At 52.0% G+C, this 22,838-nt stretch overlaps 1 protein-coding gene across 1 annotated transcript; it reads left to right on the top strand.

Annotated features, from left to right (window-relative positions):
• The first annotated feature begins 423 nt into the window (after positions 1-423).
• FAM83A (family with sequence similarity 83 member A) lies at positions 424-22,259 on the top strand. Its single transcript, XM_002692631.6, has 4 exons — positions 424-1,552; positions 10,860-11,027; positions 11,827-11,951; positions 19,369-22,259. Exons 1-4 carry the CDS (start codon positions 1,073-1,075, stop codon positions 19,901-19,903), a joined length of 1,308 nt encoding a protein of 435 aa, XP_002692677.1. The 5' UTR covers positions 424-1,072; the 3' UTR covers positions 19,904-22,259.
• Positions 22,260-22,838: the final 579 nt, after the last annotated feature.

The raw sequence follows: 22,838 nt of genomic DNA, 5'->3' as shown, positions 1-22,838 counted from the left end.
CATCCACCATCTCCTGAAATTGCCAGAATTCTGATTAAAGGCAACTTTTCCTTTTTACCAACGTTTGTCTCTATCTGGAGTACTGACTTTTGAGTGTCGAGCAGCGAGACCTGATTCGGTAACACCAGGACTCTAGGTTTTGCAGTCCATTGACATGGAATTGATGATGCCCTGATCTGAAAAGAAAATGTGGCTTCCCCCTTTAAAGTAGCGGTTCATCTACTTTAAACATACCTGTGGCCACCTGCCCCTCCAGCACTGAGAACGACCAATCCCATTGCTCCATGGGTCTGACATGACTGAAGATTCTCAAGACAGTATTCCAAGCAGACACTTCCAACAGCCCAGGACTGGTACCTCTCTGGTGGTTCTGCTCAAGCACCACCATGGCAAACACAAGAAGGGAAGAGCGATGGGAGAAAAGGCTTTTCCAGGGGATGGGGAGGTCGGGGAACTTGAGGAGTCACTGAGAGAAAGGAGGAAAGCCAGATAGACAGCTCTGCCTGGCAGGCACCCAGTTTCCCTCCTCACACAGGGACCAGATGGACACAGGATCTCAGGGACTTGGCAGGAAAACTGTTGTCTTTGAACCAATCAGCGTCTGCACTGAAGAGCTCAGGAGGGGGACCCCAGGCACCAGGTGACACCGGAGCTGGGAGAGCCTGCTGGCTTCCTAAGTGGGGCCTGAGGAGCTTGGGGAGAATTGCACAACAAGCTGGAAAGCTGGCTCAGCGTGGCTGCTGGGAGGAGAGGAAGTCTCCCAGGGCTGAGTGTGCCCAGGCATGAAGGAGCCGGCCCTCCTGGCCGGCGGGCAGGGCGGGCGTTGCTCAGAGATAAGCCAACCCCTGGCAGTGGGTGATGAGCCCTGTGAAGCATTGCTCCGGACAGCAGTAAACCACCTCCTAGGAGCAGCTAGTCCTGGCTGTGAGCCGCACAGCAGTGCCAGGAAAGGGTGTTTTCCAGAGGTGCCAGGAGCCCCGCTCCTCCTGGGCAGTGTGGCCCTGACATCAGGAAGGGCTCAGGTGCCAGCTGCTCCCTGCTCCCCCACCCCCCGACTCAGGATCAGGGCAGCATGAGCCGGGCAAGACACGTGGGCAAGATCCAGAAACGCCTGGAAGATGTCAAGAGCCAGTGGGTCCAGCCAGCCAGGGCTGACTTCAGCGACAATGAGAGTGCCCGGCTGGCCACAGATGCCCTCTTGGATGGGGGTCCCGAGGCCTACTGGCAGGCGCTCAGCCAAGAAGGCGAGGTGGACTTCCTGTCCTCAGTGGAGGCCCAGTACATCCAGGCCCAGGCCAAGGAGCCCCCCTGTGCCCCGGAGCCCCCAGGGGCGGCTGAGGCAGGCCCCAAGGGGCACGACACCTGCTCCCTGCAATCAGGTACCTACTTCCCCGTGGCCTCAGAGGGCAGCGAGCCGGCCCTACTGCACACCTGGGCCTCTGCGGAGAAGCCCTACATGAAGGAGAAGTCCAGCGCCACCGTGTACTTCCAGACGGACAAGCACAGCAACATCAGGGACCTCATCCGCCGCTGTATCACCCGGACCAGCCAGGTAGCGATGGCGGAGCCCGCGCCTCCTTGGCCACAGGGGTAGGGGTGGGGGTTTCAGGAAAGCAGAAAGGGGTGCCTCCTGTTCTAAGGCATGCAGTCCAGATGACTGGAGTGTAGGGTGGAACCAGGGATGTTTCTCTCTGCCTGGCCCTAGATCACTGACTTCTGGATTCCCCCTTGTCACCATCCGGGTTTCCTGGCCACCCATCACTGGAACTCCTACAACAGCTTCCCTTCTGACCCTCCTCTCCCATTTTGATCCCTGACCGCCTAGTCTCCAAGCTGCTGTAAACACTTTTTACATTTGACCTTGCCACACGGCCTGTGGGATCCTAGTTCTCCAACCAGGGCTTGAACCCATGCTGCCTGTGGTGGAAGCGCAGTCTTAACCACTGGACAGTCAGGGAAATCCCTGTAGACAATTTTTCTATACTTCAAATTGAACTTGTCCCCTTTACTGCTTAAAGTCTTTAGTGGCTCCCACTTGCCCTCACTGGGAAGAGCTGACTCCACAGCACAGCTCACAGCCCTTCCAGTTCCTCTCCCCTGTTTTGCCACTCAATCCTGAGTGACCTGGAGGTTTTCAAACCCACCAGGCTCTGTCTTGAGGCCTCTGCACATGCTGTTCCTTCTGCCTGGAGCCTCCTCACCTTCCTGGCGTCTCCTCTAACACCTACTCCTTCTCAAGACCAAAGGGGACTGAAGTCCCCTTCTCAGGCAGGCTTTCCTGAGTTCCCCAGGCCAGGCAAGGCGCCTCGTGTCTGTGCTTCTGAATGAAGGGGCTGCTCCACTGGGATGCAAACCTGTCCCGTTTCCTCTCAGACTTGTCTGGCCCTGTCTGCCCACAAATTCAGCACAGCGCTTGAATCCAGCCGGTGGTCGGCAGAGGACAGAGGAAGCAGCAGAAAAGATTTCTCCCTCCCCAGAGTGTTTACCTTTGAATAGGTGACTTTAGAGGAAGAAAAATCCTTCAGGACCAGAGCTTAGCTGGCAGAATTTAAGGCGCCGAGACTGGCACTTGGTCAGGAGTTCTCCTGCTGCTCCTGGAACTGTGGATCCACAGGGGCTGCACACTGTCGGCCCAGGAGAGGGGATCTTTCTACCCACATGCATAAAATGACTCCTTAGCATAGGGGTATGGGTGCCACCTCTTCTCCTAAAACTGCAGAGAGCCAGAGGTGAGAATGGCTTCCCAGGAGAATACTTTGTTATCCATAAAGGGTCTCCCTGTCTCATCACTCAAATTATTTATTTTACATTTATGTGTGTGCGTGTTAGTAGCTCAGTCATGTCCAATTCTTTGTGACCCCATGGACTGTAACCTGCCAGGCTCCTCTGTCCATAGGAATTCTCCAGGCAAGAATACTGGGGTGGGTAGCCATTTCCTTCTCCAAGGGATCTTCCCAACCGAGGGATCAACCCTGGGTCTCCTGCCTTGCAGGCGGATTTTTTACCATCTGAGCCACCAAAGCATTAATTCTGTTACATCTAAAAGAACTTGAAAAAGAACACATTGATATTTAAGCTCCTTTTCTGCTAAGATCCACTCTCATGATGGACTCCCCTCCCAAGTCCAATACTGTGTGAAATCCTTTTTTTTTTTTTTAATATTTATGTATTTGGCTGTGCCGGGTCTTAGTTGTATCACATGGGATCTTTGATCTTAGTTGCAGCATGTGGGATCTAGTTCCCCAACCAGGGATCGAAACTGAGGTCCCTGCACTGGGCATGCAGGGTCTTAGCCACTGGACCAAAGTCCCTGTGTGAAATCTCATGGCTCCAGAAGAAGCCACCAGCAGTGGGGAAGCTGTACTTAAAAGAAGAGAGGGAGTAGAATTCTGAAGAACAAAATAGAAGATAACAGGGGGTAGAGCATCGACTTTCACATTGCTAGACTACTTCAGAGCAATATTTCACGTTTTGCTGATGGGCTCAGGCGGGCAGTCAGGAGTGCCCACACTGCCTGGGCTGGGCTGCACGACCCAGGGCAAGTCCCTGGGCCTCCCCAGGCCCCAGATTCCACACTGGACTAAGGTCCTTTCCAGCTGTCAGGGCCTGTTCCGAAGTGTGCTACCTCTGGCCTCTCTGTGCTGAAGTTCAGTGCTCTCCCGAGGGGCGGGGACCAGGGGTGGTGGTGAAATTCTCAACCGCAGCTGCAGCTTAAAGGGGGAGCGAGGCTCCTGGAAAGCAGCCAGATGAGGGCTTGTGAAACACCGTCGTCCCCCCCACCAAACCCTTCTCCTGCCCCGACCCCACCCAGGGAGGCGGCTCTCTCTTCACCTCTGTGAACTCGAGGCCTGCTGCTGACTTTTGCTCTATCCACACAGCATGTTACAAACTTAGGGCAACACTTAAAAATCACAAGATTCCACTCAATAGTAAGAATTTCTAGCTCCTCTCAGCGAGTCGGAAGACTGGCTCTGTGGGTGCTGAGTCGAGGCCACCCCTTTGTGTGGGTCGCCGTCACTGCTCTCTTCATCAGTCCCTCTCATCCTGGGCCCTGACATTGTTTAGTCGCTCAGTCGTGTCTGACTCTCTGTGACCCCACGGACTGCAGCATGCCAGGCTCCTCTGTCCTCCACTATCTCCCAGACTTTGCTCAAAAGCGTGTCCCATGGACAGAGAAGCCTGGCAGGCTATACAGACCATGGGGTCGCAAAAAGTCAGACACAACTTAGCAACTAAACTACAACAATGTCAAGGCCCTGATGACCTTCATTTTGTTAGCTGTCAGGCTCCTGCAGGCAGTTTGTGATATGACTCCCATATACCACACACACACACACACAGGGCTCAGGAGTGACAGAGATGCCAGGGAGGCTGGATCCCCAGTCACAGGCGGTCCTTGGGAAGCAGCGTCCACACAGAGGGGGAGGGCGGGAGCAGGTTTGTGCTCTCCCTCTCCTATGGCTTCAGCCCCTGCAGGAAAGAACAGAGAGGGACGAACAGAGCCAGCAGTTTACATTCCCTATGGAGCAGAAGTTCACCCTGTTTCCTGTTATGCTCTCATCCCTTTATTCCACAAAGCCTACACTGGCCAGGCCCTGCACCCAGGATGGCAGAGCAGAACAAGAGGCATCCCTCCTCCCAGCCACCTGCCCTTAGGGGAGTGGAGGGGACACTGTACTTGAACAACCCTCTGTGCCTGGGAGCAGAGGGGAGCGTGACTAAGGCAGGCTTCACGGAAAAGTTAACCTGTGAGTTGAGTCTCAGAGGATGAGTAAGAGTTTGCTGAGCACAGAAGGGAGGGAAAGGAACTCCAGGCCCAGGGTGGGTCAAGAGCAGAGGTCAGGAGGAGGGAGAGGGCTGGATGCCCTGGAGGCAGGGAGACCTGGAAAGGACTATCAGGAAGGAAGAGGTTTTCACTTGCAGTTCCCTAGAGTACTCATTCACACTTTAAGGATACAAGAAAACAGATAATAGCCATGGTTCCTTACAGATTTATACATAGGATAGATCAGGAAATGGCAACCTACTCCAGTACTCTTGCCTGGAAAGTCCCATGGATGGAGGAGCCTGGTAGGCTGCAGTCCATGGGGTCGCTGGGAGTTGGACACGACTGAGCGACTTCACTTTCACTTTTCACTTGCATGCATTGGAGAAGGAAATGGCAACCCACTCCAGTGTTCTTGCCTGGAAAATCCCAGGGACAGGGGAGCCTGGTGGGCTGCCGTCTATGGGGTCACACAGAGTCGGACATGACTGAAGAGACTTAGCAGCAGCAGCAAATCAGGAAATAAGTACCAGAACCTATTTCGGCAGTAGAAGATGTTTATATAGGTTAGTCTTTATTCATGATAGTATGTAAGTGCTAGTGATTTCAAAGCAACTTAGAGTGGCTTTTCTCCTTGTCTCTTTGTTTTAAATTTTGTCTTTTAATTTAAAATTTCCAAAGAGGAGCTGGTTGGACCCTTGGGCCAAGTCAACTCTGATCTCTGCAAACCTTTATGGCTGGTCTAAAGATAGCTGGCTTTTGGGTTAAGTACCAAGTTCTTCCCTGGTGGTTCAGACCGTGAAGCATCTGCCTGCAATTCAGGAGAACTGGGTTCAATCCCTGAGTCCGGAAAATCCCCTGGAGAAGGAAATGGCAACCCACTCCAGTACCCTTGCCTGGAAAACCCCATGAACGGAGGAGCCTGGCAGTCTATAATCCATGGGGTCGCAAAGAACAACTTCACTTTCACCAAGAAGCAGGAGGCACCGCACACCATGCAGGGCCACGTGGGGAGCACCAGGGTCCATGGCGGGGTTGGGGGGTGGGAGGAGCCAGGGAATGCATGGGCATAAGTCTTTATTGTGATTTTGCAGGCAAGGCAAGGCAAGGCAAGGCAGGGTGAGGTAAACTGTTGAGAATTGGTTCGTTTGAATAATTCCGAAGGCTCGGAGCCACAGGTGGTCCCTGGTTGTCCCATACTTGGCACTGGGGTGATTTAGGGTGGGAAGGGAAATATTGTCAGGATGCTGGAGAGTTAGATAACGGAGGCTTGGGACATGGGTCTGGACTGCTTGGTTAGCATCTCAGAGGCTGCTCCTAGGCAAGGTGTTTGCCACCTCTAATAATAAACTAACCCTGGGATGTCAAAGCATCACAAAATACAGAAAACAAAAAACATGAATAACCCATCCTCCAAGTGTGGTCCAGGATCCCCGAAGGTTCCAAGACCCCTCCAGTGAGTCTGTGAGGTACTGCCCTTTCTAACCACTCATTTGTGTGAGATTGGACTATCTTTATATGCTTCCCCGTAAACAACACATCACAGCAGATTGCTACAGGAGCCATATGAGAACCAGCTGTCTCCTGTTAAGCCAGACACCACAGAGATTTGCAAAACTGAAAAATAATGCCATTCTGCTCACTCCATTGTTGCTTTGGAAAGTACAGTTATTTTTGCCCTAAAATTGTTATTCATATTAGCATGTGATGAGTTTAAGTAACAAATATTAGTTGTTTTAAAATAATGCTTAATAAACATTAAATGTTTTCTCAGTTTGTTTTTAATATGACAAATATCAATAGTTATAATCCACATAAACAAAGCTCTTTGGAAGCCTCAGTAATTTTTAAGAGTGTAAAGGGGTCCTGAGGCCAAAATGTTGGAGACCCTGAGCAGACAAGCCCCCAGCCCTGCTGCATTCCTCTTCCTCTCCCTTTCAGTGCAGAAAGAAAACTCTACCCAGCTCCCTGGGGAGGTGGGGGGTGGGGGAGTGGGGCAATGCAGAGGAGCAAAGGGGCAGCTGTAATCTGGTTCCCAAGAAGCTCCATGCCCCCACCCCTAGGTGTCAAGGACCATCTTTTCAGGCCGAGCCCCTGCCCTGGGAGCAGCTGAAGGGAGAACAAGGCTCAGGGGTGGGACACAGCAGGAAACCTGCCCTCACCGCACCATGCGCTGAGGAAGCTGATGAGCGTGTCCCCGCCCCGCACCTGGTAACTGGGACTCCAGGGCCTTGAGCACCACCAGGGGCCCCATGGCGAGCTCTCTGGCTGTTCCTCTGACATGGGCTGCTGAGGGAGGGCAGACCTGGGAGAGAGGGCTCCAGCGCCCCCCACCCCCTAGGCCTGTGGAGTTTACAGGCAACGGGGCGCCTCCACTGGGGGCCAGAGCCCAGTCCCACCAGGATGGGGTGGGGAGCCTCCAAAGACCAGTGGAAGTGCTCCTTCCCCACCCCCCAACCCCCACCATCCTCCTGGGATCTGTGATTGGCCTGTATCCCTTCCCATGGGGGTTCCCTAGAGTAAGTCCCTCCTCCCCTGAGTGCTGGGGCTCAGTGCTGTATTGTCACTGCTCCAGGTGGGCACTGATGGCAAGAAGCACCAGGCACGGACAGAGGTGACGCTAAAGGGGGGAGCATATGCTTGGAGGGGATAGGCCTCTCACAGCTGCCTTTCTAAGGGGTCTTGGCCCCCTCACCCTGTGGTCAGCAGATAGGTGATGGTGGAGGGCCCACCTGGGCCCTTTCTGCTCATGTTCTCTTTGAGCTCTGCTCTCTGGGGTCCCCCAACCCTCCCAGGCTTGACTCTCCTTCCCTACCCATCCCTAAGCCACAAGCAGAGAAGGGACAGACTACATCTGATATAAACAGAGATGAGTTCTTCTCTTAGCTCACGGTAGACTGGTTGGGAGCGTGGCTCTGGATTGGGATCTAGGGCATCTCCAGCCTTCCAGCCCTGCGGCTTTTGGCAAGTTACTTAACATCTCTGCACCCCTGTTCTTCACCAGGGAAGTCCGGGTCATGGTGTTGTGAAGGTCACAGGAAATAAACGTGCGGCTGAGTAGTTGCTCAGGAAATCAGGTGCTCAGGTGCTGCGGTTATTACACATCAACCAAACTCAAAAAGGGAGCATCAGGGACTCCAGGACTTCACGCTTCCACTGCGGAGGCGAGAGTTCAAGCCCTGGTCGGGGAACTAAGATCCCGCATGCTGTGAGGCATAAATAAATAAAGAGTGAAAATTACATTTTGCTTTTTTTAAGGGAGCATCAGCACCTATGAAAGAAAGAGGGAAGAGTAGCAATCAAAGGACAAAGTGGGGCGTGGGGTGCTAAGTGCCTCCAACAACTGGCCCCAACATGGTTGGTGGCCCCACCAGGATCCAAATCGCCTCTCCCCTCCCGCCTCCTGCCTCCCCCAAAGTAGCAAGATTTCCAGCCCATGAGAAACTCACGTCTGCCTGGCTGGTAGTGGAGGGTTCTCAGCCACGATTTGAGGTCTCCGCAGGATGAATGCTGCTTGTGGGCACCGCCCCAGCAGACCTGCAGGCCCCTGACTGGGTCCCTCCATCTCTCTGAGACTCCAGATCCCCAAAGCTGCCCTGCCAGGCTGTGCTCCCAGGCCGACTTCCTTCCTTAGCACGGGAAGTACCTCCTTCTCCTTCTCAGCCAGCCCCATGCCTCCATGCTGGCCCATCTGATTGGCCCTAAGAAGATTCCCAGATGGTACAGTGGTGAAGAACCCACCTGCCAATGCAGAAGATGTAAGAGATGCAGGTTCGATCCCTGGGTCAGTAAGATCCCCTGGAGAAGGAAATGGTAACCATTCCAATATTCTTGCCCGGAGAATCCCATGGATAGAAGAGCCTGACGGGCCACAGTCCATAGGGTCTCAAAGAGTCAGACATGACTGAAGCAACTTAGCACATGTGCACAAAATGTCCAGGATGATCTCAGCTTGAGAGTCTTAATTGCATCTGCAAAGACTCTTTTTTTTTTTTCCAAATGAGGTCACAGCAACGGTTTTGGCGGTTAAAATGTAGACGTATCTTTTGGGATTTCATCATTCAGCTCACTAGGCCCTGTGAGGTGGGACTCCCACACAGGGGATGGAAGAAGTCATATACATGGCCTGTAGCCCGTCAGGCTCCTCTGTCCCTGAGGATTCTCCAGGCAAGAATACTGGAGTGGATTGCCACGCCCCTCCAGAGGACCTTCCTGAACCAGAGATCGAACCCGAGTCTCTTGTGTCTCCCACATTGGCAGGCAGGCTCTTTACCACTAGTGTCACCTGGGGAGCCCCGGGAAGAAGTTACTGACCTTGAATTGATCCAGCTGGGAGACAATGCCAACAGGAGGCAAACAAGATGAACCTGGATGCCATGAGCCTGTCTTGCCAAGCATCCCTTACATTAGGGTGCTGGGCTTTCTGTAAACCCAGCCAAAACACTCTGTCCATTAGTCACCCGCTTACCAGCCCTGGCTCTGGGAAACAGGGACTCACTGGGACACAACTGGGAGGATTTACTGACCTCCTAAGGGGAGAGAACTGTCTCTTTTGCCAATACCTTGGAGGAGGAGGCATTTGTCTTTCAGGAGGGAGGTCCTCAGAGTTATTGGCGCCATAAGCTTTAATGTGTACATGTACTTAACCATGGGTTTCCCTGGTGGCTCAGATGGTAGAGAATCTGCCTGCAATGCGGGGACACCCAGGTTTGATCCCTGGCTTGGGAAGATCGCCTGGAGGAGGGCATGGCAACCCACGCCAGTATTCTTGCCTAGAGAATCCCATGGACAGAGGAGCCTGGTGGGCTACCATCCATGGGGTCACAAAAGAGTCAGACATGACGGAGCTACTAACACACACACATGTACTTAACTGTGTGTTAACAGAGCCACATTTCTAAACATCTCTAGTGACCTGTAGCCCTGGGTGAGCAATTTCTCTGTGGTCCCCTCCACTGTCCAGATACCCAGAGCAACTGAGCAGCAAGTCAGCTCCATGTAGGTGCCAGCCAACTCCTTCACCTCTCTCTGTGACACTCTTCTTGTTCTTGCTACTTCCAGATGTTTATGGTCCAAAAATATGTATTGTAACTATTAGGAAAGTGGCAGAACATTATTATTACAGATGACATTGAAGAAAAAACTCACCCCAGTGCCCCAGCCAAATATGACCGCCAGTGCTGGCTTTGCTCTTGTCTACCTATATACCGGCTTCCCTCACTGGCAATTGTAGTAGACGTGCTATCATTTAGTCCTTTGTTTTCTTTTTTCACTTAGTTAATTGTTAATACACATTTGGTGAGCATTATACTAAACAGCAAGATTTGCTTAAACATCTCACTGTTCCTTATAGTTTCTATGTAACCCTTATAATGATCATTTTAATGGCTGCTGAATAATCTACCTGTCAATGCCTCGTTGGGGAACTAAAATCTCATAAGCCATGTGGTGTGGTCAAAAATAAGATAAAATGAGCTTGGGGTGCTGTTGGCACAAGAAGGATGAGTGGGTGCCTGGCAGGAACACGTACTTCTCTCGCCGTGACTGGATATCTAGACCCCTCACCCCCCGAGTTTCTGCTCTGCCGGACGACGCAATTCCTGCTGGTTGAGCAGGACTCCCTCCTCCACCCACTGGGGCAGCTCAGTATCTAGTCTAGTTTATACTTCCTGGGGTCTCCACAAGGGTCTGGTTTGAGACTTAAAAACATTTGAAAGCCAGGGGCCATAGAGTGCCTTCGAGCTCCAAACAGCTAAGAACCCATAACTGGAAATCTGTCCCTCTCCTGTGATTCTGCCCAACCACCTCCCCTGGTCTCATCTCCGCCTCTCTGCCTCCTCTTTTTTGCTTTTCTCTCCATTCTCCTCTGCATTTTCCACTCCAACAGTGGGAGGAGAGGCCAGAGGATATGAGGAGGGGCTGGAGATGAGGGGTAGGGCCCTGCTGCAGCTCTGCATGCTTCCATAGTCCTGCCGTCATCCCCCACCACCCCCAGCTCAGCACTCATGGGACCAGATCTCCCAGGCCCGCTGGGACTGAGGAGTTAGGCTGAAACCAGTTAGCACCTGGCCCTGACCCCTCTGCCCTGGCCCAGGTCCTGGCGATCCTGATGGACGTGTTCACGGACGTGGAGATCTTCTGTGACATCCTAGAGGCGGCCAACAAGCGCGGGGTGTTTGTCTGTGTGCTCCTGGACCAGGGAGGCGTGAAGCTCTTCCAGGAGATGTGTGACAAAGCCCAGATCTCTGACACTCACCTCAAGGTAGGGCCCCGTGATGGTGTGAAAGTACTTTGTGTGAGCATAGGATAGGCTACGCCGTGGGACACATGCCCCCTCTCACTATAATAAACATTTACTTCTTGCTCAAAGTCCAGGTCAGATGGCCCTTCCTCACGGTGTGAAAGTGAGGCACAGTTGTGTCTGACTCTTTGCGACCCCATGGGCTATATAGTCCATGGAATTCTCTAGGCCAGAACTCTGGAGTGGGTAGCCTGTCCCTTCTCCGGGGATCTTCCCAACCCAGGAATTGAACTGGGGCCTCCTGCTTTGCAGGCAGATTCTTTATCACCTGAGCTATCAGGGAAGCCCTAGACACTAATGAAGGGTACCATAAACCCGTGATATGATTGCTTTCCCCATCAGAAGTAGCTGAACTCACACCCCTGGACTTGGATTCAGAGGACCTCAACCCCATCCTGCCCGAAAGCTGTGTAGCTGTGCCACAAGGAACATACGGCCCCAAGAAACAGTGACAGGGGAGAGAGGGCAGGATTCCGAGGGATGTGCTTAGAGCCTGAACTGGAAGAGCATCCTGTCACTCCTGTTTTCTGCTTTGTTTGAATTCTACCATCTCCCTTTTCTTTTCTTCTTCATTACTCAAATAATGTCAGGATAGGGAAGAAAATTTAGAAGATTCAGCCAAGGAGAGCATAAAAATGGCGCATAATCCCACCAACTAGCGATAACCCTTTTGCTCTTGCTGAGCATCCTTCCAGACATTTCTAGACAGGTGTGTGACCATAAATACATAGTGAGGACACCTTGACTTCCCTTCCAACAGAACATCTCCATCCGGAGCGTGGAAGGAGAGGTGTACTGTGCCAAGTCAGGCAGGAAGTTCTCCGGCCAAATCCGGGAGAAGTTCATCATCTCAGACTGGAGATATGTCCTGTGTGGATCGTATAGGTGAGTGCTGGGTTCCACCTTCTGTTGGGGCTTCGAGGAGGCCAAGGCTGAGCTCGGTGCAGACCAGCCCCAACCGCTCAGGCCCACATACCCACAAGCAGCTCCTGGGGGAACTGGGGACTCATCACCTACACAAGGCTGGAGACAGAACCTGCCTGGGAGAAAGGGGGAAATCTGGGTCCTTCCTGGGAGGAATTCTGGGTAGGGAGACACTTACAAGTGCCTTGGTTTCCCTTTGTGTTGCAATAGGATGTTTCCTCGTTTCCTTTCTCAGAGCTCTCAGGTGTGATTCTAAAGCCGTGCAATTTGCTTTGTTGTCTTTGGGGGCCCTATTTTACTTCCAAAATGTTTCATTATTTTAATATAGACAGTGTACAGAGACATTAATGCATATGCCAGATAATGCATCCATTTAAAGTGTGACCAGCTTCAGGGACAAGGGGGAGGTCAGAAAGTCCTTCCTGCACCTGCTTCTCAAATTCCTTTGGCCTAAAGCACGTCCATCTTCTGTCACAGTGGCATCCGTGGATGTGGTGAGAGCATGTCCACGGCCCCTCCGCCACTGAGCAGTCATCTCCCCTGTCCCCATCTCTGGGGAGCTGGCGGTGCGACTGGCAAGTGCCTTGAAAGTGAAAGTGAAGTTGCTCAGTTGTGTCCAGCTCTTTGCAGCCCCATAGACTGTAGCCCACCAGGCTCCTCTGTCCATGGAATTCTCCAGGCTAGAATACTGGAGTGGGTAGCCTTTCCCTTCTCCAGAGGAGCTTTCCAATCCAGGGATCAAACCCAGGTCTCCTGCATTGCAGGCTGATTGTTTATCCTCTGAGCCACCAGGGAAGCCCTTGTTTAGCCATTAAAAAGATTCCTGTATGTTTGAAAAGGACAGAGAAAGAAATTCTGAAAGAGAAGATGAAGGAGGAGGGAGGCCTTCTCTTATTTTCCATAAGGACAATCAGGCCTCTCTCTGTTCATGTGTATTTGCCCTTAGAGCATGCAGGGGCGGCTTTGACCTTGGAAGGGGCAGAAGGAAGCAGGAACCACTTTGTTGAGCCAGGTCCTGGGCCAGGTGCCATCAGACCTTTAGTAAGGATTTAATCTTCATCACATGTAGAGGGAGGCATCATTCTTCTGATTGACAGATGGGGGGACTAAGGCACATAGCAGGTTAGGTGACTGGGCCAGGGTCACCAGCTTCCTTGACCAGGATCTCAGGCTGGGCTTGATATGGGGGTCTCCAGGGCTTCCCAGGTAGCTCAGCTGGTAAAGAATCCACCTGCAAAGTGAACCAGGAGACTCTGGTTAGATTCCTGGGTCGGGAAGATCTGCTGGAGAAGGAATGGCTACTCACTTCAGTATTCTTGCCTGGAGAATTCCATGGACAGAGGAGCCTGGAGAGCTACAGTCCATGGGACTTCAAAGAGTGGGACATGACTGAGCAACTTTCACTTTCAGAAGGAGGGTGGCAGTGGGCTTGAGGACCACCAGGCCATTCATCCTGAGAACTATAGGGAACCCAGCTCCCAGGGGGAGGACTGAACAACTGATCTGTTTGCCAGCTTTTCAGAGGATCCTTTTCCCTGGAACCCTTATAGGTGTCACCAATAAAAACAAACAAAAAACCCCCAGAAAAGCCTTCACCCCACCCTTCCAGTCTGGCTGTCTCTGGGCTTCAGGTATTTTGGCCCTTCCCTTTGGATGCACACAAAGGGCTAACCAGAGAGCTCTCTCTCTAGCTGAGCCTTGAGGGTGGGGCTGGGGAGGGTCTGCGTCCCAACAGCTAAGCTCTTGTTGAGGGTCTCATTCAGCCCAAGTGATGTGCCACGTGCTAGGAACATCTCCCTCTCATCAAGAAACATAGATGGATGGCCAGAGTGTAGTGTGGTATGTGCTCTAAGGTCAGTATGCGCTAAGAAATGACCCCTCGTGGGGTCTTGGCTGGCAGGTCCTGGAGGTTGGATTGATGCTTGGAGGATGAAAAAGATTGGAACAGGGGGACGGGTTGCAAGAGCAGGGAGCTGAAACAGCTCGAGGAATAACATGATAAGAGCATGGCCTTCTAACCGGCCCCTGATTCCCACTCCTTCCCTGACCCTTTACCTCGGTGTGCTCTGATTATTTTTATTCCATCTTAAGTCATTTTTGAAAAATTCTGGGCATCACCCACTAAATCAGTTTCACAGATGGTGATGCACCAGGTTGAAAAATTGTGTTCCTCTAGCCACACTGGGGGCTTCCCTGGTAGCTCAGCTGGTAAAGAATCTGCCTGCAATGGGGGAGACCTGGGTTTGATGCCTGGGTTGGGAAGATCCCTGGAGGAGGGCGGGGCAACCTTAACCTGACCCGCACAGCCACCCCTGGGCTTTCTCTACCAGGAACAGAAAGATTTTTAAATGCTAACCAGATCAAATCACTTGCATCCTTAAAATCCTTCAATGCGTGTCACTGTCCTAGGGGGAAAAAAACCCACCTTCTTGCCATGGCCTCTGTCTCAGCAGGGCTCTTCCCATCCACGCTGCTGCAGCCACATGGGCCTCCTCCCAGGCCCTTCCTGCCTCCGAGTCTTTGCACTTGCTGTGTATTCCCTTTGCTGGAGAGCTCATTCCTGCTGTCTTTGTCCTGCTAACTCATCTTGCTGGTGGCAGCTTCCACATGATTCCCTAGAGAGCTTATCTATGAACTTGGCTAGCCAAGATCGTAAAAAACATGGTGTCAGGACCTAGACTGGGTCTGTTTTCTTTTCTATTGCTTCCTGGAAGGAAGTACAGACAATACAGTGCCTGCATGTTTGTCTATGACCATAAATATCTGAGGAATGAATGAATGTTCATGTTAGGTCCTGGCCATCCAATGTGGCTACGTACATGTGTGCTAAGTTGCTTCAGTCATGTCCAGCTCTTTGTGACCCCATGGACTGAAGCCCACCAGGCTCATCTGTCCATGGGATTCTCCAGGCAAGAATACTGGAGTGGGTTGCCATGGCCTCCTCCAGGGGATCTTCCCAACCCAGGTCTCCACATTGCAGGCAGATTCTTTACCAGCTGAGCCGCCAGGGAAGCCCCCAGTGTGGCTAGAGGAACACCATTTTTCAACCTGGTACATCACCATCTATGAAACTGAGTTAGTGGATGATGCCCAGAAATCTTAAAGAATGAAATAAGATGGAATAAAACTAATCAGAGCACACTGAGGTAAAGGGTGTTCAGGAAATTGTTGTGGGGTTATGCACGTATTTTCATATGGAAACAGTTTAGGATGTAAAATATGTTTCTCCAAGAATAGCCAAGATAGGTCTGAAGAAGAACAGGTGGGGAGGACTTGCCTGTCCAGAGATCAGGACTTGTTGTGGTGCTGTAGACAACGTGGCAATGGGGGGGAGACAGACAAAGTGACAGAGGGATAGACAGAAGGCCTAGACCCAGACCCGTGCTTGACAGGGCATGTCAGAGGCGTGGGGAAAGGGGAAACCGGGGGAAAAATTCTCCATATGAAAAACCGGATTCTACTTCACACATACACCCACATGCGTGCACACACACAATCACCTCCAATAGATTAAAAGAAATTAAATGTCAAAAACAACTTTAATACTTTTAGTAAAATATAGAGATGGATGTCTTTTAGACCTTAGGATAAGGATTAGACATCTTAACCCAGACTCTCCTCTGTGTTAAACAGAACACAAAAAAGCACTGACCAAAAAAGATTGCTAAATCTAACTATACTACAGTGAAGAACTTTGGTTCACTGAGAGATGGCTTAAAGTAAGTGAAATGTCAGATTACAAACTGGGAGCAGGTTTTCATGATGCCCTGACAAGATTAGCGCTGAGAATCACAGTGAACTCCCACAAACCACACACGAGAAACAGCACAATGGAAGTGTGGGCGAGAGGTGAGAGCAGGAGTTTCATGCAGGAGGAACCACCCGAAAAGATGTTCAGCATCATCAGTGATCAGGAAAATGCAAATCAAGGATAGAATGAGTTACCATTTTATGGCTATTCATCAAAAAAAAAAAAGACTGACCATACAAATAGTGGATTTAACGAATTTCTCCATCGCTGGTGGGTTTTCAAATCAGCACAGTGACTTTGGAAAGAGTTAGGCATTTCCTCTAAAGCTGAATATTCACCTGGTTTTACCCAGCAGTTCCACTCCTAGATAGAAAGACTGGTCTGTGAGACATTAGGAGACAAGGAGAAGCACTGGTGCGAGAGGGTGCTCCTCCCTCGGTCAGCAGGAAAACCATCGAAGCAACTCAGATGCCTATCAATGAAAGGATGGATGACAAAGCCCCCGGTGGGACTTCATACAACAAAGACAAGTGAAGTACAGCAGTAAGAAATAACACGGATAACCAGCAATATGCAAGAGAAAAAAAGTCCCCAGAGATGACATGTATGTTAAAAACAAGTAAAATATTTACCATTGTTCCTCATCATCTGTAGAGGACTGGTTCTAGCATCCCCACAGATACCAAAATTCAAGGATACCCAAGTGCCTCATATCAGTTCAGTTCAGTTCCGCCGCTCAGTAGTGTCCGACTCTTTGCGACCCCATGAATCGCAGCACTCCAGGCCTCCCTGTCCATCACCAACTCCCGGAGTTCACTCAAACTCACGTCCATCGAGTCGGTGATGCCATCCAGCCAAGTGGTGTACAATTTGCATATAACTTACACACATCCTCCTGCATACTTCACGTCTTGACTACTTAAAATACCCAATACAGTATAAACTGTATGTAAATGGTTGCCAACTGGCAAATTCAAGTCTTGGTTTCTGAAACTTTCTGGAAGACTTTTTTTTTTCTGAATATTTTTCATCCTTGAGTATATGGAAGGTTGACAGTACTTTTGAGAATATATAAAACTTTTTCTTATTATAGAAAAAGGAAAGTATGGGAACTATGACACAGGATTCTGGGTGATGATTTCTTCTATTTTGGAGAAACTGGAAAAATGTGTTCCTGCATTTAACCATGTGGTTAAATGCAGGTCATTGTCAAGATGCTAGCCTTTTATTTTGGGTGGTAGGTTCATAGATGCTTGTTGTTCAGTTGCTAAGTTGTGTCTGGCTCTTTGTGACCCCGTGGACTGCACCATGGCAGGCTTCCCTGTTCATAGGCTTCCACGTTCCCGTGTTTATAGGTGCTTAGGTTATTTAAAATAACCAAATAAAGCTACGTAACTGTAAATGGGCCATTAATAGATCTTTGGCATGGGTCTTGAGCCAAAGATTATGATCAAATCAATTCTATGTACTTGTGAAAGTGAAAGTCGCTCAGTCGTGTTCAACTCTTTGCTAGTCCATGGACTGTTATAGTCCATGGCCTGAATCCTCCAGGCCAGAATACTGAAATGGGTAGCTGTTTCCCTCTCCAGGGGAATCTTCCCAACCCAGGGATCAAACCCAGGTTTCCCAAATTGCAGGTGGATTCTTTACCAGTTGAGCCACCAGGGAAGCCCAAGAATACTTGAGTGGGTAGCCTATCTCTTCTCCAGGAGATCTTCCCAACCCAGGAATTGAACCGAGGTCTCCTGCATTGCAGGCAGATTCTTTACCAATTGAGCTATCAGGAAAGCCCCTATGTACTTAAGGGTCAGAAAAGAAAAATCCAATAAAAATAAAATTCTTACTATGGGTGGTGATAAAAGAAAGCGTAAAAGCTAGAGTACAGGATGAATGGACTTTTGGGGTGTAAGGGAGGAGCACCCTCACACAGTGAGTATGGCAAGGAGGTAGCACTCAGGTGCTGTAAGGACATGCGGGCGCTGGGGGCGGGGGCACAGGGCACACAGGGTGCGTGGGGCCTGAGAAGTTGCCTGGGCACCTTTGGACCTTCTTTGTTGAGAAAGCACACAGTTGCTTGGTCTAATCTAGCCTGATTCCAAAAAACACAGGGCGATTTCTTTTTTTTTTTTTTTGGCCGCTCTGTGCAGCTTGCAGGATCCTAATTCCCAGACCAGGAAATGAACCCCGCAGTAGAAGCACAGTCTTAACCACTGGACCTCCAGGGAAGTTCTACAGTTGATTCCTAGCGTAGCCAAGAGTGCTGCTGTCCCAGATTAGCTGCCCACCTCTCTGGGTTGTGTGGGTGGCTCCCGGGCAGCAGGTGAGGTTTGGACAAAGCCTCATTGTTCTTCCCAGGATTTCCCCAGCTTTGCATGGGCCCCGCCCTGCCTCACAGAGCAGGGGACTCCTGAAGCTGGACCTGCCTTTTGGTGGAAAGACAAGCTGGGGCCTGGAGGCTGAGACCCTTGGTGAGGCTGTTTCCATCCCACTCAGTGACCCTGTCTCCTTCTGACCATTCTGTGTCCATTGCTCCAGGCCTGGGCCCACATTATTGATTCTCTTGATAGTTAGACTGTCAAGACTAACCTGATAGTCTTTTGTGGTATCATCTGGCTCTTTAGGGGTGACTGGGTGATGAGAGTTTTCAATCAGAGATAGAAAGGAATCTGTTTAAATTAGGGAATCATAAAAATAACACGTAAATGCCTTAAGCATTTTGTTCAATAAAATGTGTAAATGAGGGGGAAGGTCAGGGCCTCTGCTTGAGGGTGTCCTCCCGCAGTGTCCAGGCAGACCCTCCATGCAGCATCTCCCCTGTCCTGTCCCCACCCCCCACCCCCACAGTATTCTCCTTCCCATTCCCCCAAAGCACAGGACTCTCCCTCCCCGTCCCACCCATGAAAACCTGGCTACACCCTTTAGAGTTTCATGAGCCCATAGCCCTGCCGTCCGAGGAGCAGCCCAGACCCTCATTTGTTTGGAAGAGGCAGATGTCGTGCATGTCACAGGTGGGGCTGCTGTAGCCCCAGCGGCTGGTGACCCCCAGCAGCACAGTGGGGGACACTGGCGCTCGGCCAGCACATGGCCCCTCTGTGCCTCCACGGGGACTTCTGAGGGGCTCTCATCTGAGCACCGGGAGGAGCCCTGACCCGAGGCAAGGATTTCCTCTGCATCTTAATTACTTCCGTGCAAACATTCGCTGGGGCTTCCCAGGTGGCGCTAGTGGTAAAGAAGCTACCTGCCAATGCAGGAGATGCAGGTTTGATCGCTGGGTCGGGAAGCTCCCCTGGAGGAGGGAATGGGAACCCACTCCAGTGTTCTTGCCTGGAGAATTCCATGGACAGAGGAACCTGACAGGCTACAGTCCATAGGGTCGCAAAGACCTATGACACGACTGAAGTGACTTCACACACACACACACACACACACACTCACTGTCTCTGAGCTTCAGCTTGGTTATCCATAGGAGGAGTAACTGGGGGTTCAATCAGGGTGGAAGGAGCCGGCGTGGAGGTGCAGTGGGCATACCTTCCGTCCTCCTCGTCCTGCTGGACCAGGTCCTCCTCCGGTGCAGGGTGCCCGCGGCCTCCCCACCCCCGCCCCTCACTCTCTCTCCTCTCCCTCCAGCTTCACCTGGCTCTGTGGGCACGTGCACCGGAACATCCTCTCCAAGTTCACAGGCCAGCCAGTGGAGCTGTTCGATGAGGAGTTCCGCCACCTCTATGCCTCCTCCAAGCCCGTCATGGGCCTCAAGTCGCCCAGGCTGGCCACACCCCTGCAGCCCGGAGCAGCCCCTGGGCCCCCGCCTGGCCGCCTCAGTGACAGCAGTGGCTCAGCCAGTGACCGCACATCCTCAAACCCCTTCAACAGCCCATCGACGGGCAGCAACCCCCAGACCCGGAGTCTGTCCACGTCCTCAGGGCCTGGCAGCCCCCTGGCCCCAAACCCACTGCTTGCCTCCAGGTTCCAGCCCCACCACAGCCCTTGGGGGGCCCTGACCCCACAGGCCCACTTCTCCCCAAGGCCCCATGACAGCCTGCCAGCCCTCTACAGCAACCTCAACGCCTACAGGCCCACTCGGCTGCAACTTGAGCACCTGGGCCTGGTGCCCAGGGTAGCCCACACCTGGAGGCCCTTTCTACAGGCCTCCCCACATTTCTGAAGAGTCCCTTCTGCCAGCTGACCTCCCCGGGGACAAGGCTGGGCATTCTTGGATTTTTCTGGCTCAAGGACCCCACTTCAACACTGAGTGGCTTTGGACCTGCTTCCCTTTGAACTAAAGGCACTTGGACGAAACCATTGCCCATGTTTGAATGTTCCCAGGCCTGAGATGATTTGCTTCCTGACCCCCTGGTATGGCCCAGGTAGCACATTCCAGAAGGTTCCAGGGAGGTGGTGGGCAGGGAGCTAGAGGACAAAATCATGAAAATAGAGCATCTTTCTTCCAAAGAGCCACCAGGGCTTTAATATCAACATTTCCTGAACCTGTAATGCAACAAGGGGCTGATGCAACCCAGGTTTTACATATGGGTAAACTGAGGCACTGAGGCAGAGGGTGGGTGTGACCAAGGTCCTCCTCTGTCCCAGTGCCCAGGAATGGCCCACTCCCCAGGGATTCAGGAGGGAGAGATTCAGGAGACAGTCTGGGGACATACTGGATGTTTCTGGGAGGGGACGGAAATGCCTCTTCCCTGGAAGAGCCTAACACTAGAGAGTCCCTGGGGTGGTGAGTAGGGATGGGGCCCAGAACCTACCACTGGAAATTATGTGAGGTGGTTCAAAGTGTGGCCACCTGGGGTGGGGCAAACCAAGGCTTCTAGGGGATGGAGCTGGACAAGGCCCTGTGGCAGCTCAGCTTTTTGCTTTGAAGAGCCTTGGGCTGACCTGGAGGTTCCTGGAGTCTGGGCTGGATCCTGGGAGGCTTGAGTTGTCAGATCTGAGAATGGCCCTGCAGTTGTGGTTCAGGCAGCCTTGAGCAAGCAGGGAGGACCCCACATTGACCTTGCAGCCACCAGGTGCATCAGCTACCTCCAGTTCTGGCCCCTCCACCTGGCTTGCTGATATCCTGAAGCAGGAACGCCGTGCCCTCACCAGCCCCATCGCTCTTTCATCCAGTTTGTTCCTGTGGTGCTAATAGATCCTGAGGGTAACAGATCCTCCTAAATTTAGGCCTGCTTGGGTAGAAATAAGAACACAGGATGTTTAGGGAGCACAGAGGAGGGCCAGCCAGCCATTTGGTGGGGGAGGGGGTGTTGGGGGACACTTCCCAGAGACATGACAGTTAGCCTGAGACCTAAGGAACAAGGCTGTTATGGCTGGGGGGAGGGGTGTGATGAGCTGTTTTGGTCCAGGAGAAGCAGGTGTAGAAGCCCCGCAAGAATCTTCTGGTTTCCATGCCCCCCTAGCACCAGCTCATCTCAGCAAATGCCTTCCTGCTGCCCGGCTCAGAGGCTCTGCCTTTGCTGCAGAGCCCGGGGGTGGGGTGGGGGGGTGTGGTACAGAGTCCTTCCTCCTGGTGGCCTCTGGATCCTCATGCACCTGGCCTCCTGAGTTGCACTCTGCAGGGGGCATCTCCCTGCAGCCTAGCCCTGTTTATATTTCTCCAAAGACACTTCCGACAGGCTTCCCTGGTGGCTCAGATGGTAAAGAATCTGCCTGCTTATGCAGGAGACGTAGGTTCAGTTCATGGTTCGGGAAGCAGCCCCAGAGGAAGAAATGGCAGCCCACTCCAGTATTCTTGCCTGGGAAATCCCATGGACAGGGGAGCCGGGCAGGCTACAGTCCATGGGGTTGCAAAAGAGTCAGACACCACTGAACGACTAAACAACAAAAGCAACACAACGCTCCTGACAGAGGCAGAGGCGTCTGCTTCGTCTTAAAAGTGTTTCTGTCCTCACTTCACCTTTTCCTCCCTAGTTCCTGAAAACTCAACAACAACAAAGCCCTTTGGTTCCTGAAGGTTCTTTAAGCCCCGGTCCTGATGCTGCCTTTTTCCTGCTGACTGCCGTGATGAGGTTAGAATGACCAGGGCTGTGCAGAGTCCTAAGCTGAATCTGACAGCCTGATGAGAAAGCTTTGGGAAGGGAAAGCTTGCTGGGGTGCCAAGAGTCCAGAGGTGGCTTCTGTCCCCACATCTGGCTCCGTCTGGGTGGAGAGGGGGCCTGCAGCCGGAACAAGCCCTCCTCCTCCCATTTCCTTTCCACCAGCCAGTTTCCCCTGTGGTTATCTTAGGGGTTCTTGAGTATTGTTTTTCTCCCTCTGGCACCTTGTCATTTCCCCGTGATCTCCACCTGCTGGGAAATCAGGTGTGGTTTCCTTTGGCCACTGGGATGTGAGTGGAAGTGTTGAGGAGCACATCCAGGTTTCTAAGCTCCTAGGCACAGATTTTCTTATCTCAGGATGGAGCCCCCTTCAGCCAGTCCAGGTTCCTAAGTGTCTACAAAGATCAAGATTTGCTTTCCCCACTGACCTGCAATGGATAAGTAGTTATGAGCAAGAAATAAACCTTTGCTATTTAAGCCTCTGAGACTTGGGGTGGTTTCTTACTGTACCATGATCCACTCTAGCCTGACTGATGCAATCTCGGGACCTGCTGATGTGAGGCTGGGCCATCCCTTTTTGCAGGACTGGACCCCCCCAGGACTCCTAGCCTTGGATTCTTATTCCAAGATGCCATTTCCACTAGGGGGCTAGGTGGGCTTTACACACCTGGCAAGGGAATGGCTGAAAGCCAAAGCAAGTCCTTATCTAAGTTTCCAACCCTCCTAAACTCAGGCTTGCCCCACCTTTAATTCTGCTCCTGGCAGGACTCACACCTACACCTGCCTTGGCAGGCCGTCTTGCTGGGGGCCATCCTGAGATGTGTGGAGTCTCTCCTACCGTGTGGAATTCAGTGACAGCAGTGGCACACCCACCGTGTGTCAGACACCTTACAGCAACAGGCATAGAGTCCCAGACTCACATGGGTCCTGGAGAGCGCCAGAGTCAGCTGAGAGCAGCACTTGCGTGAACCCCCGTGGTGAGGAACCTGAGAGAATGGGAATTCCCTGGTGGTCTGGGGGTTAGGACTCTGCGTTCTCACTGCCAAGGGCACAGGG

Source organism: Bos taurus, chromosome 14 (assembly GCF_002263795.3).
Source record: "Bos taurus isolate L1 Dominette 01449 registration number 42190680 breed Hereford chromosome 14, ARS-UCD2.0, whole genome shotgun sequence".
Lineage (NCBI taxonomy): Eukaryota > Metazoa > Chordata > Mammalia > Artiodactyla > Bovidae > Bos > Bos taurus.
Note: the sequence above shows the minus strand (reverse complement) of the source record. Positions and strands in the feature narration are given on the sequence as shown.